At 36.5% G+C, this 26795-nt stretch overlaps 1 protein-coding gene across 2 annotated transcripts in view; it reads right to left on the reverse strand.

Moving 5' to 3' along the window:
• Positions 1-20847, reverse strand: part of LOC131573800 (origin recognition complex subunit 5-like) — a 63003-nt gene extending 42156 nt beyond the window's left edge. The window contains exons 1-11 of one of the 2 annotated variants that reach the window (XM_058828069.1): positions 20800-20847; positions 17854-18037; positions 16231-16323; positions 14126-14323; positions 10570-10644; positions 8135-8246; positions 7665-7795; positions 5900-5948; positions 5398-5488; positions 3216-3268; positions 1034-1146 (exon numbers count right to left, since the gene is read on the reverse strand). In XM_058828069.1, the coding sequence (XP_058684052.1) occupies positions 1034-1146; positions 3216-3268; positions 5398-5488; positions 5900-5948; positions 7665-7795; positions 8135-8246; positions 10570-10644; positions 14126-14323; positions 16231-16323; positions 17854-17964 (1026 nt within the window). In that variant the 5' untranslated portion in view covers positions 17965-18037; positions 20800-20847. Of the gene's footprint in view, positions 1-1033; positions 1147-3215; positions 3269-5397; positions 5489-5899; positions 5949-7664; positions 7796-8134; positions 8247-10569; positions 10645-14125; positions 14324-16230; positions 16324-17853; positions 18038-20788 lie in introns of both variants that reach the window. The other variant, XM_058828070.1, reaches the window with a different exon arrangement.
• Positions 20848-26795: the final 5948 nt, after the last annotated feature.

A 26795-nucleotide genomic window follows, 5' to 3' on the forward strand; every position in this document is an offset into this window, starting at 1 on the left:
ATAGCTTTCAGTAAGATCATTCTGTAGTTTAAACTGAAAACATACTAGAAACAGCAGTAACTTCTCAAAATATGTATCTGTAATACATCCTTTTGAAGTGGGATTAATATTTTTACAAATTTGTCTTGCCCTCATTTTAACTGCTTACATCCATCCATCATGAATACCATATATTTTATACACACATGCATATATCAATACATACTGTAGTATTGTAGTTGGCAAAATGCACAAAAAGCCCAACTGCCTGATCACTTTTCTGATACCTGTCTTCCCACCTACATTTTGTCAAATAACTCAAAATGAGGCAATGAGGCAGGCTTGAGGAACTTGAAGATCCCGGGTCAGGAAGAGACATACAACAACAACCAATGGCACCACAGCACTTGTCTGCAGTATGACCACAACTTATCTCACAGGTAAAATGAAGAAAAAAAACAGTCAACATGTACGTGGCAAGAACTTACAGAAAATGATGTTTAGCCCAGGAGCTGGTAGTAATGACTAATGCATTCATCCTAAAACATGCATTACCACCATTTCAACACAACACATCCCAGCTAATGTAACCACATCTCCTGCAAAAGCAACTGCTCGTATGCTTCTGTTTCAAAAACCTAGAACTCTATAAAAACCTAATAGTGCACATTTTACCTCATTAAAGGCCAAGGCAGTTGTGGCTTGTACTTTACTCTGGAAATCTAAGTTTGGCTTATAACTAAGGACACAGTGGTGACTCCATTAAAATGCTTTTGAAACAAAGCTGTATCAACTTGGAAAAGCAAAGCACAGTGCACATGCTGTAACAGCTTTATATATAATTTGACATGAAGAAGTTTGGTTTATTAGACATTTAAATTTAAATTTTGATCATTACCAATCACAGTATGTGATCTACAGAAAACCTGCTCATCAAATCAAACAAAGTGCACACAGAAACAGAGCTCAAAACAAAAAAAGTTGAAAAGTTTTAAACTAGGAAATTCAATATGCAGGAATTCAGTTAACAGCACTAAGAAATGAATTTTGTTACCTTAAGAAAGAATCTCTTATCTGTCCTAACAGGATTGTAGGAGGCAATGTAAGCAGCTATTAGAAGAAATTTGGAGTAATAAGGAAGTTCCACGTGGGTATGTGCAGAAAGTCCTGTAAAATAAACAAACAGTTTATGAGTTAACCAAATAACTCCTCTCCTGCTCTAGTGCTGTAACTAAACGAGTAAGACTTTCTCAGCCCTATTATCACAGATACAAACTTGGAGAAGGGCCAAGGAGCACAGCACAAAGCTAAACAAAGGTAACATTCTGAATCCTTTTCAGACTCTCAGCAACTACACTTTAAGCATCAGATTCCTAAATCTTCATGAAAAAAGGTATAAATAATTCCAGGCTACTTCCATTTAAGGGAATTTTCCCGACAAACAAGACACATGAAGGGAGATGTGTAAATACAATAGCAATTTTTTTTAAGATTCAACTTTTAGATTGCTACAGCCCACCAAACATCTTCTTCAGGAACAAGGCTGGCATGGTAAAGGAAGCAGCAGTTCTGCACTTCCAATAAATAGTTCATCTGTGATAAATGATTTTGAGCCACTATTCCATTTCCTACAGAAAACTTTTTTAAAATTTTAAACTTCATCCAGTTGACTTTGCCTCCTTGTATACATGTATACTTAATTAAGATTAAACACACATATTAAAACCCGCAAGAACTACAGTCTGGTGAATATTTGCTTCCACTCTTTTTGAAGGGAACTCGAAGTATTTTCACTTTGTATTTTTTTTACCTTTACAGTCCCCTGCTCTTGTTTCACATGGTTATGCATAAGAATAGGATCATCAAACCGCCCTCCATCAGCTGGCTAATTACAGACACCATCAAAAGGTCTCTCTCATGCCCTCTCTGCTTACAATTTTTTACTTCAACAGTTTCTTGTTCTGTGAAGCACCTGTACCTTTATATTTTAATCCACAAATATCAGCAAATAAAGATCAAAGAATTAAACATGTTTAAAAGTTATGATTCAGGGTCCACAGTATATAGAAAAGCAATCCTAGATGACCACTAGTAATGATTTCCTCTCATGTAAAAGCAGAGAAGAAAAGCAGGTTTAGTTTCATTTACAATTAAAATATTCTCTTGTACTGCATGCTATTTATAAAATGCAACACCAAATAAACTCTTGCAGACAGACAATTTAGTTCAATACAAAAACATCTGTTTTTTCTCCATTCTTCTGCTCTGCCAATATTGCATCACACACTGAACTATTTGATGATTTACACCTTTATTACAGTTAGAATTTTATTTATTAGAACTTCTTTTTAACCATGTTACTATAACATGCTGTTTTAAAAACACAACTTTTTTCCTACTACATGTACCTATCAAAATGCATTTAAAATTAATCCCTTCATGGAGTTGTCAAGTGCAAAATATCATCTGGGAGAGAATTTAGTAAGAACACTTTGAATCAAACTCCTTTGGTCAAAAATGTTGAAAATTCACCAATTATAAACCAAACACAGAAAACAGTCTGAGGACTGCATTTATCTCAAGAAATTATTTGTCATGACAAATAATACAAAAAAGTGTTCCCAAACTACAAATTGGTCAAAAGTCTATGACCAACTGACACCATCAGGAAACTATTTTGATATTGAAATGAAGGCTGACAAATACATTGAGATTTGACTTTCCAGCCTGTCTAAGTATAAAACCAACAAAGCTCTACTTGTCCAAGGAAAAAAACAGGGAGAACACTTGCAGTTCTGACATTTCTCTTTGCAAGAAATCTGGACCCAAGACAGATGTTTTGTTTAGGAATGTGCTAATTCAGTGCAATACACCAGGTCTAACATTCTCTTCTCCACACTTGGACAATTCTGCCAGTCAGCACAGAGAGGTTTGACCATCAGGGTTCAGGCTACTCCTCACCCATTCTGACATAAGAAATACTGATGTAAAGAAGACTGTTCTTGCCTGCAAAGGATATTAGGAAAGGTTACTCCCAGTATATATAATAGGGGAAAAATATTCCTTTGTAGAACACCTCAAAAAGACATGATTTTTCTAACTGAAAACTAACAGGAAACTAACAGGTAGCCTTGTCTATGTAGCTTTACTCACATGTTCTCAGATGACAATGACCAAGTCAAACTGAATAGCACATTTCACATTACAAGCTCCTACACTGTTACTGTGTTTGATACCTTTCAATTGCCCAGGCTCTCCACCATCATGCTGCAAACGCTCCCACTGTGAGCTGAAAGACAGATAATGCAAATACGTAAAGACGTAGCATTTGATAGCCTTTTAGAGAAAGCTACCTGCTTGTTATACTCTAATTTTGCGACACTGGCTAGGATACAGTTAGTGAGAGAATAATTAAAAATACAACGTCTTGTATTACTTGTATTACTATCTCACACGTAAATTTTAATAATCTGCAGACTACGTATTTGATAAAAAAAAGCAAAAAATAGTGTTAGATTAAGGCATAAAAGATCTAATTGCAAAATACTATTTCTTCCCATTCAACCACCATGAGTAAGCAAATATCCACAGTGTTCCAACTTTCAAGAATAATGCAGAATTGCATAAAGAGAAAAACACTGATAGTTTTGATTTCTTTTTAATCTGCTTAATAACTGTTCATGTTTGTGAGAAGAATACTATAATTACTCCATAATGTAATTTTGAAGTCAATAGAAGTCATCCAGATGGATTATTCTGTCAGACAAAAATGCCCCCAAGTACTTTGGTGTTTTCCTAAACAATATAAAAAAAAAATCACTTTAAAACTTCCCTTAAGGAGTGACACTGCTAGCATATTTTGGATCATTTTGTGTACAACAAGGGGATTACAAAAAGACAGGTTTGCTTAAGGAACAGTCTTGGCTTGTTTTGTAAAGTTCCTCATAACAGCTTATCAGCCATAAGCCATAAAACTCATAAAAACAGTGTAATGGAAGCTCAGGTAGTACTTAAATTACAATGAAGACAGAACAACTCATCAATGAGCTAAGGTTTTAACCATTTTTTATTTTACAGGCAGAAAAAAAAAGATTCATTTTCCTTTCAGTTCGGGTTGAACAAAAGCTGATAGCAAAGTTCTATCACTATAAATTACACAGTCAACAGAAAAGCAAAGTATCGTAGTTCCATGGGCAGAAAAACTGATATAGTGATTTTAATTCCTCAAGCATTTACTGGTACAGAGAGTTAAATCCTAGAACTGGAATTTCTAATAAAAATCAAGTCAAGCTCAAATTTATAATCAAAGAAAACTGTAAAGGGAAATTACTTATTTGGAAACAATTCACAAGCTATTTTGTATCATAATCTTTTATTACAACCTAATTAGAGTAGGCAATTACACAATATAAAAAGTCAGGAAGATCCTGAGTAGACTGTGTAATGAAGATCAATACTGAATAAATATTTGAGCCAAACAGAAAAATGCTGCATTGTACAGTGAAGACTAGCTTGTACAAAGCAAAATCAATTCTCTTTTTGAAGGAATGATCATATCTCTATAACATTAGCAAAGACTTCTACTACACACTCAGGTTGTGACCAGAATACTCTATAGCCTCAATGACATTCAAAGGAAAGAAATCAGTATGTTTTTACCAAGATAAAGAAACAAAGCCATACTGAATGATCTCTCTTTAGACAGCATAACATCAGAATCACTCTCTTAAAGGTGGAGAGAACATTAAACCTAAGCCAATTACTACCACTGTGAATGAATACCACCATACTTTCTTCCAGCAGTCTGGTAGCTTACAAAATAAACAAGGAATCTAAAACAATACCAAGAAAAATAGCCATTAATAGGACACCAGATTTTAATGCCAACAAAAATGGCAATTCCAAATACGCAAAATATTGCCTTTGGTAAAGAAAATAAGGGATCGGAAAGCACAGTCAGCAAACTAACCTAGCTCTATCAAACAAAGCTAAGAAACGCAGATACTCAAAATCTGTAATGTCTCAGGAATTTTGAGGCTTGCAAACATCCTTGGTACAGTGAATATCTGGCGAGCTAACAAACACAGCAGTGTGTTTTAAACTGTGTCTGTATATTATGGTGATGGATTACAATGCTTGGTAGATTCATACATTACAGAAAATGGATCTAGCATCAGTGAGAAGGAGAACAAAACCTGCTGCCACTGCTTTACTTATTGAATCTATTATATACTACAAATACCATTTTGTTTAAATTTCCTCCTGAGATACACTATTTCTAACAGAGTATGGCAAGAAAGAAATGCACATTAAAGAAAAAAAATTACATCTAGCAAAAAAGAAACACTAGCCATGAAGCACAGTGAGAGGAAGGTTGTTAAAAATACAAAGCAAGCAAGCCTATCCCCTCCAAATTACCTGGATATTTCCCGAAGATAAACAGTCTGCATTGCCTTCTTCAAATGAGGTTCGATATTTTTCCAGAGTTTGCGGGTGTCACGTTCATTTGCTGCAGCAAGCCAGAATCAACTGTTAAACATTTAACTCTTAGAAGACTAAAACTCATCCCTGGCACCTGAACAGTCACAGGCCTGACATGGTCTAACACCCTGACTCTGACATGCTGCTTTAGGATGATGCACCATCACCATCCATCCAGCAAGCACATGCTGCCACACAAGGCTGTTTCTCTATCTGTTCTGAGATAATCTGCACCAGTTTGATAGTACCTCTCCTCTTGGTTTCTTTCTTCTCTTAGCCTTGACAAAGAAATAATGACAGGGTACAACTGGAGTAAGCAATGCTGTTGTGACCTGAGATATCACTGTGCCACCACAGCATAAGGATCAGAGCCAAGTCCTCAACAAAACCCACTGAACAGCACCTACTCTCATACACCCACTCAAAGACACAGCCTTACCTTCCCCTCTGACCACTGGTTCACAGTATTTAGCAAAATTGAGTGCAGCCTACAGAAAGCAAAAAACAGAACATATTAAAGTACTATCTATCTGATCCAGCTACAGAGTATAACTAGCAGGGTAATTTATTCCTTTGCAAAGCCAACAAACCCTTTTTCAGTCAATAATGATGCCACTTGCTTACAAACATCATACTGTCAATCATGGCAACACTTCTGTACCATAAAACACAAACAGAAGTAATCTACCGCAGGTTACATAGCTTTGAGCTCAGCAAGATCTGTTTATTGTACTCTGGGGTTACATTTTTTTAAACTAACATAATAATTTATCATTATAAATGCAATAAAAATGTTTTAATGAACTTTTCGTACTCTCTTCATTTTCAGACAAACTTTCCATTCCAGGAGAAGTTCAACATACTTAGGCAGAAATTATTTATTTTTTCAAAAATTATTTATTTTAAAAGTACTCTAATATATTCCATGAACAAATGAACTCCTTTTGCCTAAAGTAAGATTAAGAGATTTTTGACAAGACTAGAATCTAGACTTTCTTCAAAAATGTTTAAATCAATAGCACACAGAATTTTGTAAAATACCAATTCCCGGAGTTCATTCTCTTTTTGTCCTATTGCACTTTAAACATATCTCTGTGCTAATACACAAAACTCAAAGTGTAACTTCCATATATAAATCTAATAAAATTCTAGAATGTACTACTAATAATTACACATAAAAGCGTACACATTTAGAGTCTGTACTAGACACTAAGGAGTTCAGATGTCCGCAGTTATCTGTGTCTGCCACTATCTTCTATGGAAGAGACTTGTCAACCACATGAAGAATTTAGGGTCTAATTACATTAGTATTTTTGTAGTGTTGCACAAGAAAATAGTGCATCTAAAGCTAATGAAATTCTCACAAGCAGAGCCACTCAAGCACATGTCTGCAAGAACTGTGACCCTGATTTCTATTTCTGTCTCCAGCAATCTGATTTACATATAAAACCTGTATGGTTAAGAGAGAAGTTCAGCTGAAATTTAGCAGCACATTCCTGAGGGAAATGCAAGCAGAACATGCAGATCATCTCTTGAGCACCAATTTGTTCACTGGTCACGTCAAACCTATAAAATTTCCTTGTACACAATATATTTAATTAAATAATAATTGGATTAGATAATGTTTGTAATTGTTATTAAGCTTATGTAAATGTCACCATCAAGTAACTTAATTTTCTTCTGTTAAGTTTGTTTACTATTACATTACAAGGTTAAAACACCTTTTTCCAAATACTTTAAATTTATTACTAGAAAACTACACAATACTGGAGGCCCTTTACAGCCACCAAAACAACCGCCACCCCTGTTATGGATTTTTAGGGCGACTACATTTTAAGCTAACACATTCTCAGGAAAGCAAATTTACACTAGATATAAGGAAGACTTTTTTACCATGAAGGTGGTGAAACACTGGAACAGGCTGCTCAGAGAAGTTGTGGATGTCCCATCCCTGGAAGTGTTCAAGGCCAGGCTGGATGAGGCTCTGAGCAAGCTGGTCTAGCGAAAGTTGTCCCTACCCATGGCAGGTGCTGGAACCAGACCTTTAAGGTCCCTTCCAACCCAAACCATTCTACACTCTCTGATTTTCTCTTTGTCTATATTTAACAACAAATCTAGACTTTCAGAGCAACAATAAATCTAGACTTTCATTTGGCAAAATACACCCCAAAACAAAATAGTAACTCTAAAGAAACTCATCTCACCAGATGCTGAAGTTCTTTCAGGTCCCTACAGACCATGTAGAAGACACCAAGCAAAATATTGATATATGCAGCATAGAAATCTGCAGAATATTCTGGGGGATGATTCTGAGACAAGATCTTCTGCAGATGTCCTGTTTAAACAAAAATAATTTTTTCTGTTTTCAAGCCAACTTAATAAATCAACCATATTTATGGAAAATCAAATAACCATCACTAAAAAAAACCCAATAAAATTCACCAAAACCTATACTGATTTGAAGAACCAGCAAATGTAATGGAATCAAAACATTAATTTGAGATGTTCTGGCATGTGGAAAAAGACAAGACCTTTACAGGTTGTGTGAACAGACTTTTACATTCCAGTAGCTATAACGTATTCTGGGTTCTGTAAAAGGCACACTGATAAACCTGAAAAAAACTTTTGACAGTGTTACACAATCCCCAGAAAGCAGATTAGAAATTTAGTTTACCTATGCTGTAATCTGGAAAATACATGGTGAATGGCTCAAAGCAACCAACGTTTGGACGGAACAGTTCCCACACTATTTCACTGAGCAGAACAACTGTCACATTTCTGTCAGTCTACACAGGGAAGAGAAAAAACTGAATGAGAGAGTGACAGGCAGAGAAATAACAAAAAAACAGTGCATGTTAGAGCATCAATGTGAAAAATAATTATTGTGACTTTTCTTTTATCATTACATTTACAGTTTATTACTATGCTAGTAATTTGCATTAAAGCTTCTGCTGGCCTAATCAAGCAGCACATAAATTTGCAAATCTTCATAATTATATGATATTTCTCCCCAACCCTTGTCATTTTACTGTCATGTAAGCTTTGTGGGGTGATACACAATACCAAGTAGATTCCACCCCAAAATTAAGAGAACATTTTACATTAGTAATTAAACACAGACTTTCAGAGCAAACAGAAAAAGTTAAAAAGCAAAAAGAAATCTCAGCACCTCTGGAACCAAGCTATCTTGTACTTCATTTTAAAGGCAATCTGGTCTTTAAAAACACACACACACACATCCCAAACAAAAAATGTAGTACTATCTGTTTACCCTCCCAACTGTTTTCCTAGTTAATAACAATGGGGCTGCTCATAGCAATATATTTTTGCAACCAAGTTTTTATTGGCAAAATACCTGCTTCAGATTGCATGTTTTGATCAATATCTAAAAAAAAATTATTCATATTAAAAACAATATTGTTTTATTTAGGTCACCCTTCAAAATATTAGCTACTTAATATGAAGCTAAAATTATCTGCTAAGATGATGTGTCATTCTCCCTCTTTGCAAGGTTTTTGCAACCATACTAAAAATTCTGCCTAACAAAAGATGTTTGTAAACATGGTTCTTCAAGACATCTGAAAACTATTATGGCACCTCCATAAAACAAAAAGAATCTGATTGAATTGACAGTGCTCTGAATGACTTGAAAGACACTTAAATGCTATTCCCTTCCCTGAAATGTAGTGATAATCTTTTTTTAATTACTTTTCCCACTTCTTGGTGAAGTGGCACTCACCCATATTCTTTACTGTTTCTTCTTCATTTTTATGGAACATAAATATTTTCTTCCTTTCAACAAGAAACTATCTTTCTGCATTTCTTTTAGTTGGATTCCTCTCCCAGAACTCCTAATGTTTCAGCTGACAGAAGTACTAAGATATGTTCAGTTCACTTCCTGACTGATCATCCAGTATGAAGAAATTTAGTATTTACTACCACAATCCTCAGAGACATCAAGCATCTATGACCTATTCTTCAGCAGCAACCCGCCAGTCCCATGACATCCTTCACTACTACTAGTGGCGTTCCTGCTCTCCTTCCACTCCAGGAGAGGAAGAGATGCAAGAGATTTGCTCCTACAACATAGCTCTAAACCATCTGGCTGCACAACTCCTTTAGAAAGCCCCAGCCCAGAATTCAAAATCTAAGCAACTGGAGTATCAGCACTCAAGACAATAGACTTGTCTGGAGGTTAGGTTTGAATCTGGGAGTGTTCCTCTAGCACATATAAGCTTTAGTCTATGGGGTTTTGATCCCTGATCCCCATATATATCTCTGTATATAGCAATTATAGACCCAAGTTTGCCTCCCTTCTCTGCAGAACTGGTTGTTTATGCTTCATGAGCAGCCTAGTCCAGAACATGGGCAGAACAGATAAAAAGAGACAGAAAATGCACCAGCTGTCATGATTAAGAACACAGCTGTGAATCAGTCTTCATTTAGTAGAGAAATCAATGTGACCAGAAGATTAAGAGCACCACACAAAAGCTTTGAAAGAACAAGTATAATAATTTCAGCTATTTACATATTCAGACATTTCAAAGTACCAGCAACTTCTGGTTTTGTCTTTAGTTTCTTTTCAGGGAATGTACCATTTTTCCTTATTTCAAAAGCTTTGATGCTTCAGAAGTGAGAAAGGAAAGCACACAGTGGTTTACTCCAATTAGAAACTTACTGCAGCACAGTTCCAGGAGAAGTGTGAGAAAATTCTCTAGCAAGTCAAAGCACATTCACAGCTGCTGAGCTGTGCAGCTCCAGCCAAATTAAACAGCTGGTAGTCTCCTGAAAATCTCATTCTTAAAAAGACAATCTAGAAAAGACAGATATATATCTGACACAAGCATCCAAAGAATCTACTACACATCAGATATTGTAAATAATATACCATTAACCACAATTTGTTTTTAAAAAAGGATTTAATAAAAACCTAATGTTTACATTCTAGTTTGGTTTCTGGTTTTGACCACTGTTTGGTGGGAACGAGGCTTAATTTTTCAACTTTTCTCATCTAAAGAATCATATCTTGATCTGTGAGCCTGGATGTACAGGTACCACATGTTCAGTTACTTTCAACAGGCAGGACACATTTTTTTTCCAGACACTTACCAACTCTTGAAGCCTAAGAAATGCTGGCAGGATGTTTGCTTCCATTTCCCTCAGCTGCTCTGCTCTATCCAGAACCTTTTAACAAAACAATGATGTTATATAGACAAAGCCAATTCCCACTCTCACATGGACTTAAAATTAATTCTTAGTTGCTGGAAACTGGATTGGAGAGATTATTGCTTCCAACGCACTTCCAGGAAGCCCAAGCAGCTCTGCATCTAAAAAACCATACAATCCCTAGACAAGCAACACTATCATGCATTATGGCAGGAAGAATTATTACCCAAATCCAGTCAGAAATATAACAACAAAATCATGATATCCTTAACAACCACTGAAACCTCAATTTTTTTCCCAAAATTCTTCTTGTTTCAAATGTACATGTAGTACAGTAGCACTGTTAACTACATGTATACTCTAGGAGAGTTATATTTTCCTACTGTGAAATTATTTTTCAGATAAGAACACTAGTAAGGACTGGCATTTTAAAAAAATTTAGCTATCATCTAGAATTCACTGAACTGAATTTTGAGAGAAACTTTTCTTGCCATAGTTTGCAGTCTAGGAATTTACAGGATTTATTTTATGCAAGCCTCACATAGCAGTAACAGATATGTAGCACTTGGACAGCTTAAACAAGAAACATCTTAAGCAAGTAACATTTTAGAGTCTGAAGAAATGAAACAAAAGTATGAACACACGCATGGTTATCCTTTGGTAAAAAATGATTTTTTTATTCCCAGCACACCTGAAATCTTGGCAAGAATGAAAGAAGATCATAGAAACACGCTTCTTTTGTGGCTTATTTACTACTTGCAATATAAATCTAAATTCTGAAGTTCATTACTTCTTCTGAATTATTGCTGTTGAGATAAAAACTACAGGTCCCTAGAAAATTATGGTTTTTATCCTATTACATGTCTTCTCTCCACCAAAATGTTACAACATCTCTCATTCCTGTTGTCCACAATAAGGCAAAGAATTCTATGTGTACAACCAAACATTTTCTGAAAATATTATTTCAGAATCCCACCACTCAAACCTAAAAGAATTCTCTCTACATCACTATCTCACACTTCTTGGGAATTTATTTAAAACTACAACATATGATTTTATATTGATATCTGCATTTGGTTCACGTAGTAAGTGACTTCAGGAATGAAGACTGCTTTATATGACAGACCAAAGAGAGGCTATTTTTTACCTAAAAGAACACTGCTTATTGGACCAAGTGCCATGCAGCTAGTAAACACAAAGCTTTAAGGTCTTGACCTAAGCAGATCACACTTTTTAGTAAATGGGAATCTACAGTTTCTACTTACAGCAGAAAAAATACACCGTGATCCTGTTTTGTGGAAAGTGTCAAATGGTTCATAGAAACAGCCTTCCCCCAGGCCTGTAAATCTATGCCTTACTCTTTGGTATCCATATAGACTTGTCACTCTTCAATTTTTTAAAAAAGCCTATACTTTAAAAAACTGATTGCTCACATTCAAAAAAGTAGCTTGATAGTTCTGTAAAGTACTAAATATTGTAAATGTGTGAATGACTACAAGTTATATCTACTCCAATTTTTAAGGTAGTTAAAATGAATAAATTTGTTTTTCATAAATAATCACAAGCATTTAGCACCTATGCTTGGGTTAAAAGAAACATTTAGAATTCTTTGCTTGAAAGTAAACATTTATCTTCATTTACTCTGAGTTAATTGAGCTGAAATATTACATTATTTACTACTGAAATGAAATAGAGTAAGTTAGCATTGCCAGTTTATGTTACCAGCATGCTGGTCTCCCATCAGCCTCAATTTTAACCACTCTATAATAAATCCAGATAACATAGGTTAACAAACATTAATTGATTTCTCCCATTCCTGTCTGTTTCCATACAGAATTTAACTGAAATACTAATTTAATACTTAATTCTTCTGAGGCAACAACTATTTTCATTATACAATTGAACCTTTGTAGTGATTTAATGTTTTATTTTCTACAACCATTGCTCAAGAACTTTCTACTTTTCTGAGTGATGCCAATTTTCATAAAATACAAGAATAATTCTTTACTGAATAGATTTTAATCCAAATACTAATCCAAAAGTAAAATTTTACTGTAAGAAGTATTATGTGAAATATACTGAAGATTATTAGAGAGATAAATTTTGTGCCTATGGAATTGCTGAAGAATATCAATATCACTTTTGTGACAGTAAGCTAAACTACTTCTCTATTTATAACTTTTTATCTGTTTTTATCTTTCCAAGTGTTGGTACATTATTTTCTTCATTCTACTTCTAAGAAGTATGTCAAATTTATTAACCTTGTAACCTATAGGAAATTATGAGATAGTACTGTTTCCACTAAACATGATATGAAGTTATTTATCTCCGTGGCAAAGTACTTTCAAATAGGAATAAAACGTATTTAACTGTAGTATGTGAAACAGAATGAAGAATGTTCAGTATAATTATGAACTGCTTGTTTGACTGCAAAAAAAAAACCCAAAGCAGTATGGGGACATTGAGAGCATAATGACCCTGGGTAATCACTCTGCATGTTTCTCACAGCAATCAGTCTTAACCACATTCTCATTTTCTTAAATAATCAGTTTCATGTCTTTTTAAAAAAACTTTAATTCCCACTGCTGGCCTGAAATTTAGTCTACATATTCTGTAGGTCCACACTATATATATACATTTACACATCACAAATACTACAGCTTTCGTATTGTCCTTCCATCAGACCTCTTGTATGAATGGAATTTGTTTCCATGGTCATCTCTCAGCACAATAATGCTGTTATAGTCTGCAAATTTTGACTCCTTTGTGAAGTTAAGATTATCACAGTAAAAAAACCCCAAAGACCTAAACCAAATCCTAGTGTTCTAGTATTACACTGATTCAATTATTCCTGCAACCTAAATTCTGATTATTTTTTCCGGCAATCTGCTATTTATTCCACTTGAGCATATCATCACTTCTTTCATTGCAGCCTTTTTTTTCCATCTTAATTTTAAAATTACAGGTCCTGTCTCTGAGGGCCACAAGTGTAGCTGAAGATGTAAGATTTTACAGAGGGAGTTATGCACTTTAATTCCTTAATATTATACTTAAGTTCTATTCTAGCCAGCCAAGCCTTGCCATTTGCATTCTCCATATTCCCTTCTGCCCTATTCACTACCTCTTTCTCATTTGTGATGCTAGGAAACAAATAAGCATGACTTAAGAATAATAAAACAAATACAGTTTCTCTGTATTTAAGGACTTTGTAACACTATTATATCCCCAATTGAAATGTGTGGTATAATTTATGTTCATTATTAGTTATGCTATACAGTTTTTGTGTAGAAAACATTCTAAAACCAGGAAAAATAAAGAACCTCACCTAAAGCCTGTAAGCCAACAGAAAGAATCTCTCAACAGGTTCTGAATGACATCTATGGAGAAATTTTGTGCAAACTGCTCTGTAAGGCACACATTTCACATACAAATTATCAATAGCCATTACTCACACCCTCTTAGCAGGAATGAGACTGGACATTAAAATCAAATTACTCACAATGTATAATGTTTCATCTTGAAGCTCCTGGCTGGCCACAGCCTGTTTAAACAGACGAACAAAGTCATTCAATGTATCACAACGCACAGGAGAGGTCTGCTCTGTGCCAGGAGAACAGTTTTGCAACTGGATGAGAATTTCTTCTAGAAGAAGTCGTGATGTAAAGTATTCCACACAGTTCACAAACACATGAGGAAGCTGAACAGAACAAGAAAACAAGAAAAATTATACAACTGCATTTGACTTTTCCAGTGTAAATACTCCAGAAAGAGTTTTCTCTTACATATGAGAGAATAAAAGAAACCATACCCTGCCAACAGAATATACAGCAAGAACCAAAAACACTTGTTAAAAAAATCAATTATGTACCTAGTCAAAATATTATGTATCACAAACTGAAGAGAGAGAGCTGATACATCTTCAAATGGACATATACCTTCTAATTGTGTTTAAAAACTGAAGCACAATGTATCCTTCAACTATGTTGAAAAACTGTGAGCAATACACAAGAAAACCAAACAGCATTTAGCTCAAAAAAGTTTAGACAACTATAAGACATTACAGTATCATAAAATGGTTTATTACGAATTACAGTGTCTAGAAAACACAGACATCTCAAACTTATGTTACAAAGAAAGTAATCACCCCAACACACTCCCCAGAATTACTGTGAACATTTCTGGCATTTAATGCACACAAATGATCAAGTGTAAGCTTCTATATCAGGCTCATGGGATCAGCATGATTGTGTGAGACATTTTCAGAAAATCAGATCTTTCCAAAGTAAAGAGTGAGTAAAAAAAACAGAGTATGAGATACGCTTTAAGTATCAATTCATTAATATTGAAAATCTACTGTCATTTGCCTTTAAATAGAAGGCACTATAACCTGTAAAATAGTACCAGTAATCAAATCTACCTAGGGCAAAAAAAGATAATTTTCTAGCAACCCTATATTTAAGGCATAGCTTATCTGCACAACTCCATAATCTCTGGTAAGGCAGATGCTCTTTTTCACACAAAACATTAAAACCTCTGGAAAACATTAGTCACTGGTATGCAGGAATGTAGTTGTCTATAACAAAAAAAAAAAATAAAAATAATCCAAGTACTTCGTTCCAGTCTTCTACTTAAAATACAACATGATTCAGCAGATGTGGGGAAGGGTGGGTACATGCTGGCAATCCACTCACACAGCATATAATAAAAAGCTTTTCTATGATTTTGAACACCTCCAAAAGGTAAGGGCTACATCACCAAAAAGCAGATAGTGCTGTACCTCCCTAGCAGACGGAAAGCTGGGTGCCTCAGATGCGATTCACACCAGCACAGTACACAGCAGACACCAGACATGGCACAAGGAAGCTCTGTAGAGAGCTGCTGCTAAAACCAGCCATGTCCCAGGGCCTGCTACATCTTCGCTCATGGTGCGAGCGGCCAGCACAGTGCTGTGAGCAAGGCACAAAAGGCTACTTCATGGAAGAGGATCATAAACCCCTGCCTTTCACCCTTCTCCCTCTGCAGAATTTTTAATGAACGGGGTTTCTGTATAAAACCTGCAGATCCTGCAGATAAAGTGATAAGCTCACTCTGGACAAGTTTAAAAGTTTCAGGGCCATAGAAACACACAAGTGGAAATTTACAGTTTAGGCATGAAATGGGCACCTGTCATTGGATTTAAATCCCTGAACTGCATGACTGACAAAAACAGAGATATTAACAGATCTAGATGGAAACTTGTGTAATGACACCCTTCAACTTAGGAGGACTTTGAAACGTGTTTTGGAAAAAATTAAAACAAGGAGTCAATGGAACTACTTCAGGCTAAGTCATGGAGACAAGGTGAACAATATCTGCCTCCTTTTTTATCTTTTTTCAACTTCCTCAAAAAAGTTATTATGATTTATATTATATGTCAGTATATACCATTTCATTTTATCCTAAGTGTCCTAGTGAGCAGAGTGATGCATTCATGACACAGTAAGTGGAGAAGAATCAGGAAGGCAGAAATGCTTGAGGAAACACATCGTTTTGAGAAAGTAAAGGCTATTTTGAGGAACCATGGTTATAAATTGTAAATTCAATATCCTTTGTGACCATTCTTACCTGTAAGGTAGTTAGAAGAGTTTGCATCACATAAGTCTTTCCACTAGATGTATGTCCATAGATAAAGATGGATGGAAAACTAAACTGCTGACGCTAAGGGGAGAAAAAAAAAGTTGTTGCTGTTTGAGTTCTTCTTTTCATTCAACAGATGAAAGATTTAAACTTTCCCCCAGAAGAAAAGTTATATCCTAAATTGAGGCAGTAAATATAAAATACACCAATTATTATGGAATCAACAATATCAAGTTTTACGTTATACCTTTGCTGAAGTGCTGGGAAGTTGCAAGAATCAAGTATCACATTACTGCCAGTGAAAATGCTATAACAAACAACAAAAACACACACAAAGAGAAAAGCAGCGGGCTCTTAATTCAAATTAGTCAACTAACTGAAACAAAATCTTGGCAAGCGCAAATTGCAAACCATACATTCCCCTAGCTTCTGCAAACACTACGAATTGTTTCTTTTCATTAGCACCAGAGAAAAAAGAATTAAATGGTATGAAGAAGGAGATGGTAAAGCTTGCTCCTCCTTCACAAGGTAATATTTGATGTATCTATTTATTTAATGGTCCTGATGCTGTTCATTTCATGTAATTTTTTTAAGATCCAGGGAAAACAGCTGAATTATTCTTTTTTTTTCCACTCTGAACACATTTTCACACAGGTTTGTGTTTTCATTTCTAAGAATTTTGTATATTGACTTAAAAATTAATACAAAAATTAAATTGACACTTTTAATGAAAAACAATAGTCAATTTATGCAAGATGAAACACTCTTATGCAAGACATGCAGGATTGAGTATCTGCAAATTGATCAATAATTGAAGTATCTATTTTTAAGAAGAGTTTTTGCCACTAGGCTTGTAACATATACATAAAACTTGAATATTGTAATTTGATACTATTAGTATCAAATAATTTGATATTATTAATATCCATAATTAAAGACAGAAAACAGATACTAATTTTCAGTTTGTTACTGAATGGAAGCAGACATTCTGCAAGCAAACTGCTTTTTTAAGTTTGCAGATAAAAATCCCCATTACCTTTTATCACAGCTTAGTGAAGCAGTAACAGAATCAATTAACAAGCCAGTGATTTCTCACTCTTACAACCAGCCTCAAAACTACTAAGAATCAGAACAATTTAATGTACTTAGAATTCAGGCACTCAGATATTAGATTAACAGGTCAAAACCAAACAGAATTTCTACACTGACACTGAAAAAAAATTACTTTTTTAGTTCAAAGAAATTTAGACAACTGTCAGATTTAGACATTTAGAACTTTAGGACCAGGAGGAAGAGACTTAACTCCCTGGTACTAACTGGCAAAGACAGAATAGAGTCGTGGCAAAATCAGGCTTCAGAGAGACAAAGGCACAAAATAGCTCCAAAGTTTGTTTAGGTTCTTCCAGCTGTAATACATCTTTCAACCTTCCAACATACTAGAATCTACTGCCAAACACTAATGTTAAAGATGGTAACAAAAAATAAAACTTCAACAAAGAGGGAACCAAAGTATGTTCACAGTGACATCACAAAAACACCCTTAGATTTCTCCCGCCTGAAGGCAGCGGAATGCCTTTGCTCTGTTCAAACATGGAATACAAAGAGCACTACCTCGCCAAATATTGACAGCAACATGGACACCTGGGATTCTCGACAGGGCACCAAACTTTCCAAGTGTAACAGGTCATCTGCTGGGTATGCTGGATGTTCAAGACTAGGCATTTTGATATTCCTGTAGTGAGTCTCCTAAACATGCATGTCACTTTTGAGGTGCAGAGACAAGGAAAGAAGTGATCTGGAAAAGAAAAAGTTTTCATTATCAGTTACTTCCATACATATAAAAGGAAAAGGAATGGGAATTGACATAAAATCTAAACAGACATTCTAGCTCAAGATAAGGGTGTAAATATGACATACTTAAAACACTTCAGCAAAACTGGACTTAACTATGTACGGCACTATACAGACATTTCCACACCAGACAAAATCCAGAAAAGCAAATCAAAATGGAAAGGTATACAGGATATGAGTAAATCAATACAAGAAAGAATTATCCTAGTCTAGTTAACTGAGGAATTACACATTTAATTCTGATTTTATATACATTAAAAAGTAGTAAGAGAATAAAAATGAGTAAAGTAGATTAGTCACAGATCATCACCTCCCTGAACAGTAAATAAACAGGGATTTACAAACAACAGGAAAGAGGTAGGACCTAAGGAAAGATAAAGATTACAAAGTAATAGATCTCTGGCTGCTAACAGGAATGCTAGCCCCATCTTGAAAGAAGCCTCAGAGGCATATGGAGAAAATCCAATTGATGGTAAGGACTGGAAATACTCCTTAAAACTAGTAGGAGTCCAAACCATACATAAAACTGCAATATGAATGCCAATCCACCTTTTAGACAAGCACTAGACAAGGAAAAAAAAAAGGTGTTGACTGCTGTAACACTGGGAAAGGCTGGATTTTAGTGACAGAATATAGAAAGATAGTCTTTGTGCACTTCTACAACTGCTGGTAAGATGCACTTTTACCTGTTGTGATACAGATAACATGCAGAGAAATAACCTCAACAGGTGGATTCTGACTTTGTCAAACTCAACATGACAATAAAAAAGAAAGTTTGGAAATTTCATTAAGGCAATAAAGATATCTCATCAACTGACAGGATTATCTGTATGTTATCAAGACAAAGATAATAAACAAAACACTCTCAACTATTTAAAATGTAAGTATTTACCGACAAATACATGATGCTGGTTGTAAGTACAAAAGCACAGGAGAAGAGATTAGGTTAGCAATAGCAATAGAAATAGCAAGGTAAAGGGAAAACAAACTGTTCTGAAGGAAAAATGCAGTAGTGGATCACACTAACAGGAGAGCTACTGGGGTACAAGGAGGTTTGCAAACACAAATGTATTTATGTAAATACTTTAAAATACAGTTCCTTTTGGGACCGATCTCTGGTAAGTATTTCCATAAATAAATTTGAGAAAATAATTTTTCTTTTATTTTTACACTTTATCTTCAGTGTTTTCTGAGGTAAAATGTCTGATTGTAGAATCATCAACAGAAAAATAAGTGGAACTAATGAGGAAAAAAATGGATATCCATGATGATATAAGTAATTCAATTCTTGTATTACACCTACTTGAAAGTAACAACATCACACACAACAAGGACTACAGTTAGATACCAAGAAACTAAGTCTGAAGTAACTTAAAAAATAAGTTTATTTCTATTATTTATTTATTTATAAGTCAATCACATATTAAGTATGGAAAATCAAAGTAATGCTGCTATCAGGGGCAAAAAAACCTCCACAATCATATTAATCGTATTAAGCAAACTATTTCCTATACAGAGAATCATACAAATGGCCTTGGCCCATTTTACCAGCTTTGAATGGCTCTGTGCATCCCCCACTGTATCTACTCAGATATCTATTCAAAAATGGAATGAAGACACAAAAGCCCAAGTAGCTTGATTAAAGTTGGTCTCTAAAAAATTAGCTAGGTATATCAAGAAAAGAAAAAAATTATGACGGAAGCTTCTAAAACCAAGGACAAACAATTGGGGAAAAAGTTCTAGAAAAGGCTGAAAAAAATGTGTAAATTTAACAACAACAAAAAAAAAGCTAGCCCTTTTGCTCCACTGGCTACATGAGAACAGGACTTGACTGTGTCCTAAATGCATCTAAAGCCATAAAGAACTTCAGCTTTTCAAGGCCAGTCCCAGGCAAACTTCCCTCCGGGAAAGCACGAATCGCCTGCTGATGGCACCGTATCTGCCAGCCCTGCCTGCTTCCCACACCCCTCTGCAAATGACAACTTTCACCGAACACATTTCAGCCCCCGGATGAAAACCTACATCTCTACTGGCTATAAATAGGTGTCCTAATCTCCAACGGGACCCCATTCACGAGCTCACAAGAGAAAGGATGCTTAGAGCAACGTGTTCACAAAAGAATTCATTTAGAATAAATGGCAATGATAACGCAAGCATAAGTATTAGCCAAAGTTTGGATTCAGGATGTTCCAGCCCGGGGAAGGCTGACTCCAGCCAGACCAGGAAGATGCAAAAAGCACTTTTAAACTGAGACCGAGGAATGCTGTTAAGAGCAGAAGTTAAACTTCATGGCGGGACTTAATGATTTACTAGGACTCCTCTCAACTCACTGGTCCTAAAACACCTACACTTGGCAGCCTTTCCACACTCTAGCATAAAAGATGACGTCCAAAAATGACTGAACTTAATGAGATTAGCACGGTTCTGCGTCCCCTCAGGCCCTACAAGCCCCCTGGCCATCACAGGCGTGACTTGGCTGAAGGGGAATGACGACCCCCGGCCTCCATGGAGCGCGGCTTAAGGGCTCCTTCCGCCACGCGAGAGGCTGAGGGTGCTCCCAGCCCAGGGGGCGGCTCAGACTGCGGCAGGTTTCGTTCCCACACCGATTCCCATCGGGAAGGCGGAGCAGAAGCAGATCTACCCCTTCTGCTCCTCACTGCCCTCCTTCCTTCCCACCCGCCCCGGCTCCTCTCACCGGCTCCTCACCCGCTCCCGCCGCCGCCGCCACCACCGCGCGCAGCCGCCCCGCCTCCCCGGCCAGTGCGCATGCGCCGTTCCCATGGCGGGCCTGCCTGGGGCGGGGCGGCCGGGAGAGGAATGTGCCACTTACCCAGCCGGGTATCTCACAGGATATCCCGTGTTATCCCTTAGGGACAGCCGCCGGGACACTGTGCCCCTGATCCAGCCGGGTATCCCGCAGGATATCCCGTGTTATCCCCCAGCGACAGCCGCCGGGACACTGTGCCCCTGATCCAGCCGGGTATCCCACAGGATATCCCGTGTTATCCCCCAGGGACAGCCGCCGGGACACTGTGCCCCTGATCCAGCCGGGTATCCCACAGGATATCCCGTGTTATCCCCCAGGGACAGCCGCCGGGACACTGTGCCCCTGATCCAGCCGGGTATCCCACAGGATGTCCCGTGTTATCCCCCAGGGACAGCCGCCGGGACACTGTGCCCCTTACCCAGCCGGGTATCCCACAGGATATCCCGTGTTATCCCTTAGGGACAGCCGCCGGGACACTGTGCCCCTGATCCAGCCGGGTATCCCACAGGATGTCCCGTGTTATCCCCCAGGGACAGCCGCCGGGACACTGTGCCGCTGCGGGAGCTCCAGGGCTGAGGCATTTCTACCCCAGGGACAGGCATGAGGGTGCTGCAAAATTCGAAACGTGTAAACTTTTCTTAAGAAGGGGTGTTCTTTGATCTTTGTATAATTTGAAATCAAATCGACAAGAAGGGAGAATTAGACTGTGAAACAGAGAAAGGTTAGCAAGCTCTCAGTGGTGACCAGGTGTTAGACAAGTCACTTGGTAGAGCTGCCCTGTTAAGGTCTAGGGCTGGACAGGTTTTTCTCATCTCAGACCTCGGGGGAGGTTAGCAAGGCTTGGGAAGAAGGACATGCTACTGCTAGTGGACACAAAGGGATGCCTCAAGGACAGTTGGCAGAACACCCAAGATAAGCAAAAAACCTAAAAAGCCAATTGTGCTAAATCAGCACAATCCAACTGGGTAAAAGGTAATTCCTGCAGGGGCCGATGGCGACCATGGAGCTAAGAAACCCCCAGACCCAAAAGAAAAGAAAGTTTGAGCATGCAGACTAATTAGCATGAGAAGCAAGAGAATTATTAGCTGATGAATACTAATTAATAAGAGAACTCTGTGACTTGTAGGAAATGAACACTAACTCCATTGTTTGCTAAAATCTATAAAAAGTAAAAAGTTTTGATAGTTGTGGTGTTTGATTTCTGGCTTGTGCAACTCAGAAATAAATAATCAGTGTCCCTCTTGAGTGTAAAATTATTGGCTTGTTGCACACCAGATAGCAAATCTGATTTTTGTGGACAAGTGGTGCCTAGCTTACACGCATGAAGTGCATTTAACTTACATGTATTTATACACAAAACTGCTTAAAGCCAGGTCTTTGGAGCCTCCGCTCCAGTCAAGCTCTGAAAATACATAACCATAGGTTCAAATTACAGCTGAAGTTATATTATGCATAAGCAGTACACACAGTATTAGAGGGATAAACGTGACAGCTGCATGCTGGGTTATGAAAGCTAAAGTAATAAACTCCTTCTGTACTCAGAATTGGGTGAAATGTTAAATAAGTAAATAAGCCTCATGTGAATCAAGCATGGCTGTTTTTAGCAGTCAGGGTTTTTTGTAAATATGAATGTAAATGCACAATTATCATAGTTTGGCCTGAACAGTATTTCAGATCTTTAGATATATATTGTAAACTTATAGACAAAAACCAACCTGATTAGAATTAGATAAATCCCAAATATAATGACTGAAGGAACTCCCTGTGAGTCCACATTTGTGTAGTATATGTGGGAGATGAAATGAAATGTTTTGGAAGCAGTTCTTAGTGATGTTTAGAATTTGCATCTTCTAAGGATGACTACTGAGCAAATCTAAAATTTGTGTTGGAGTTGAGTAAGAATCCTAAAAAAAGAGGTCCGTTTTTAAATATGTAGTTTTTCATTCAGTGGTTATGTTGGAGAATCAATGGTTCAGGCTGGAGTGCCTTCCAAGGTCACTTCAACACAATGTAAATTCATATTACCTCACAGAGGAGAGTCTTGCTCTCCCTGTTATGTCCCCAGTTCCACTCATTTTCTGGTCCTATGATTTGTGTGGTTTATAAAGAGAGCTTGTTGAGGGAACCAGTCTGGCTGAAATCAAACCAAAAGATACTTCAGCAATTGCAACCTCACCTCCAAAAGCCTGCTTATGAACTGGGTGGGACCCCCACTCCTGTCTCATTTAGCTTCTAGTCTGTAGTTCAAACAAAATACCCAGTAAAAATTCTGTTCATTAATCCAAAGTGCCGCCATTATTACCATGAGGTAAAACTGGAAAAAAAAAAAAAAAAAAAAAAGAAACCAAGAAATCTGTATAGCTTTAAAAATTTAAAATAATTTAGAATGTTGTTACTGGTTGAAATGGGTGGGACTATAATGCTATGGTTTTGCAGGACTTACCTGTACTAAGTACCACAGAATCCTGGGCTCTTAAATCTGCAAATGAAAAGCTATCACAGAAGACCAGTGAACAGTTCTGCCAGTTACTTGGGCATATCAGTGTCCATATATTCCTACAGAAAGTCTCTACTTCCCAGTAAAACTGCTTAAATCTCATGTGACCTTTTTTTTTTTTTCATTCAAGAGGCCAAAACTGTTTAGTAGCAGTTGCTAGACATAGAATTCATGCCTAAGTATAACTGGTTATGTGTAGCATAATGAATTTCAGTTTAGATCTTTCATCAAACACAGTTTTCACTGATGCCACTCAATATGCATTTCTGAAGAGTTCAATTATTTCTTAATTTATACTAAGCTGTCACGTCTTTTTATCTTATTTTGATTATGAGTTGCTTAGATACCAAATAAATTCAAAATGAGAAAGTAAACAGTAAATTGAGTCTTGGAACTTTCATGTAACAGGGCAGGAGATAGACCTTTCTCACTGTGTTTGTGGCCTGATATTCTATATTAACACTTTTTTCTTTGTGAAAGTTATTTTCAGTGCAGGTAGTGATTAATTTTCACTCAAGTTTTTGCACCCATAGTTCCAGTTCAGCAGCAAACTTTAAATATAGAATATTTACTCATTTGGTTCAAATCACTGGGATTCCTCATTTCTTAAATGTATGTATTTAAGTGAATTACTGGATTAAGTTCTTTATATATGTCTTTCTATATATCTAAATAGAACGATGTATAGAACACATACATATTTATCTAGGTTCTGTGTGTATGTAGAGCTATACAGAGGGAATTATGTATATAGAATATGTGCAGTATTTATTTTTATTTCTCCCTTTCTTTCCAAGACACATTTTACCAGAGATGCCATTGTGCATTGTGCTATCGAGACTGCATTCAGATTATTTTTGAGCAGTCTCTTCCTACTCCAAAAAGTCCACTGCATCTGACAAAGGTGCAGAAAAGCAGTTTGACAAAGAGCAGGAAGAAATTATTACTTTGGAAAGATGTTCACTTGAAAGCAGGTTTAAGAAATGACTGCCACCACATTTCCCACCTTGTTGGATGATACACCTCTTTCAACAGAGCAAGTGGAAAGGATAGTGTCATTACCTCTACACAAATCATCCACTTAAATTTCCAGGTAAAGATTATTTAAAATACATATGGGGTGATTTTTCTTCAAAATGGATGAAAAGATCTCAAGTGACTTATCTCCTCATTGTCCTGATAATGACACAAGAAAGTTCAGGGGTGGTTAGGCTTTATAAACATAGATTTGGATGAAAGGGCATTGAGTTACATCAGGAGAAATGGTCGCTGGAGAGAGTTCTGTGGGCTGTGAATGGCAGGAACACAGTATACTCCCTTCACATCTTTTGCTGACTCCCAGTCATCCCCTGCATCCATGCCAAGGGGTACCACCAGTGGTGACCTGGCACTGCACACAGCCAGCAGGGGTTCTCTTCCACCAGCACTTGGCAGCAGAATCAGAAACTGAGATTTGATCCATAATTTCTCATTAAGTTTGCTAAAGATAGACAATGATGAATGTTTAACAATCTAATCGTTAGTGATTATAATCACCAACAGTGGATTTTCAAGGAATTAGGAGTAATTAAGCTCTCATTTATAACTCATTAATATGAAAAACAGTAATTCTGTGGATTAAATACTCCCACAGTATGTAATGCAGAGGATTTGCAGACAGAAATATATGATGAACGATCTAGAGTTTGAGATCTCCAAATGAGATCTGACAAAAATATCACCATAGGCAATTACTGCTAAATTTCAGCTGGTTGCTCAGACAAATCTGTTGCACAGTATCATAACAGTTTACTTAGAATTTAGGCCTCAAGGGATGCAATCTGTTAAAGGTGAAGGAGAGAAAATAAATACCTTTCCTCAAGCTGCCAATAAACAAAGTCAATTCATACTGAAGATATCTTAATTTTTAGTTAGATTTCGATTCATTTTAGGCAGGTTTGTTTTCCAAATAATTTTTCTGGGAAAATGATGTTCTACCACCAACATCCTCAGTTAAATCAGTGTATTAACTAGTATGCTTATTTCTCTAAGAAGGTATATGGAAGATTGTAGGAATGTACATTTTCCTCTCAAAGAACATTTACCAGGAGTGAATCAATTTTGAATACAAAACTGCTGAGGTTTAATAAGTTATTTTATATTCTTTAAAAATCAGAAGGCCAAGGTGAATGTCATTATGAGTATGTAACCAAAACCTGTTACTTATCATTATATATTTAGATTATGAAAGTCATGCCTAGGTGATGCCATTTCTAGCTCAGGTTGGTTCTATCTGGAAATTCTTGGTTTACTTGCCTAAATGCCTGAACATACACTGAATAAACTAAGCGTGTGAGTCTGAACTCAATGAACTTGCATAACTGGCATTTGTTTGTAGATCCCAGTGTAAATTGAAATAAAACTGAACTTATTTTCATCTATATTAAACTCCCCATAGTGCCAAAAAGTAACTCACACTACATTTATCTTTGTTCATGTGCTGGGGTCCCCCAAACAGACCCTGTCAGTCTTGGCTTGCAGCTTTACCCCAGTTGCAGTTTCCAGCACCGGGACACGACATCCTAGCAATTTTAAAGTGATTTTTTTATCTCTCATGACATCATCTGTGATGCAGGATTCACATTCTCAAAGAGCATAAACTGTTGGGAGGGTTTTGCTTTCCTTAAATTGGAACTGTTGATAAATTCATTGTGAAATGATTTTCTTTCATGTGAGGTTGGTATTATTTTGAAAGTGGTTGAGTTGATTATTGTTTCATACTCACAGCAATATCATTTCCATGGGATTGGTTTTTTTTCTAGCTTCCAATAAATTATGAGAGATAGAGCCCAACATATTTTTGTCAATATAGAATTTAAAGTTAATTTAAAAAGAAATTCAACAAAATTTTGAGTCTGCAGGAGAATGCGGCAGCTGAGTCATCACATTTGTGGACTGAGTTTATTATCACCTTCTTAATCTAGAAAAGTAAAAAGCAGTTAAATTTCACTGTGGTCAGATAGACTGCTTACTGAGGCTAGTAAGAAATACTATCTACTTCTTAGCTTGAACTTTTTCTTCAGCTTATATTCCATGACCATATAACTGTCTCAATCTTATGCCAAATTCTCAGCAAAATAAATTTGGCATTTAGATAACTGCATTGGAAAAGAATTCCATGCTAACAATTTTTAATAATCCTAATTAATCATTGATTAGTGCTAATGACAGCAAGAAATTTTTTTTTGTTTGCAATGAGCTGAATTAATTTACTTGTAAAATGAATGCAATTAACCAGTAAGACTAACAGTGATAATGTATTAATCTCCCATTTCTAATGCACTATATCAATAAAAAAAATGTCTGTTAAGTGATAAGCAAAGAAAAGCAAGGTAGTTTCAGGTGGTAGATCTTTCATTTCATTTATCACCATTGTGTTGTAGTTTCTTTCACCTACAA

Source organism: Poecile atricapillus, chromosome Z (genome assembly GCF_030490865.1).
Source record: "Poecile atricapillus isolate bPoeAtr1 chromosome Z, bPoeAtr1.hap1, whole genome shotgun sequence".
Lineage (NCBI taxonomy): Eukaryota > Metazoa > Chordata > Aves > Passeriformes > Paridae > Poecile > Poecile atricapillus.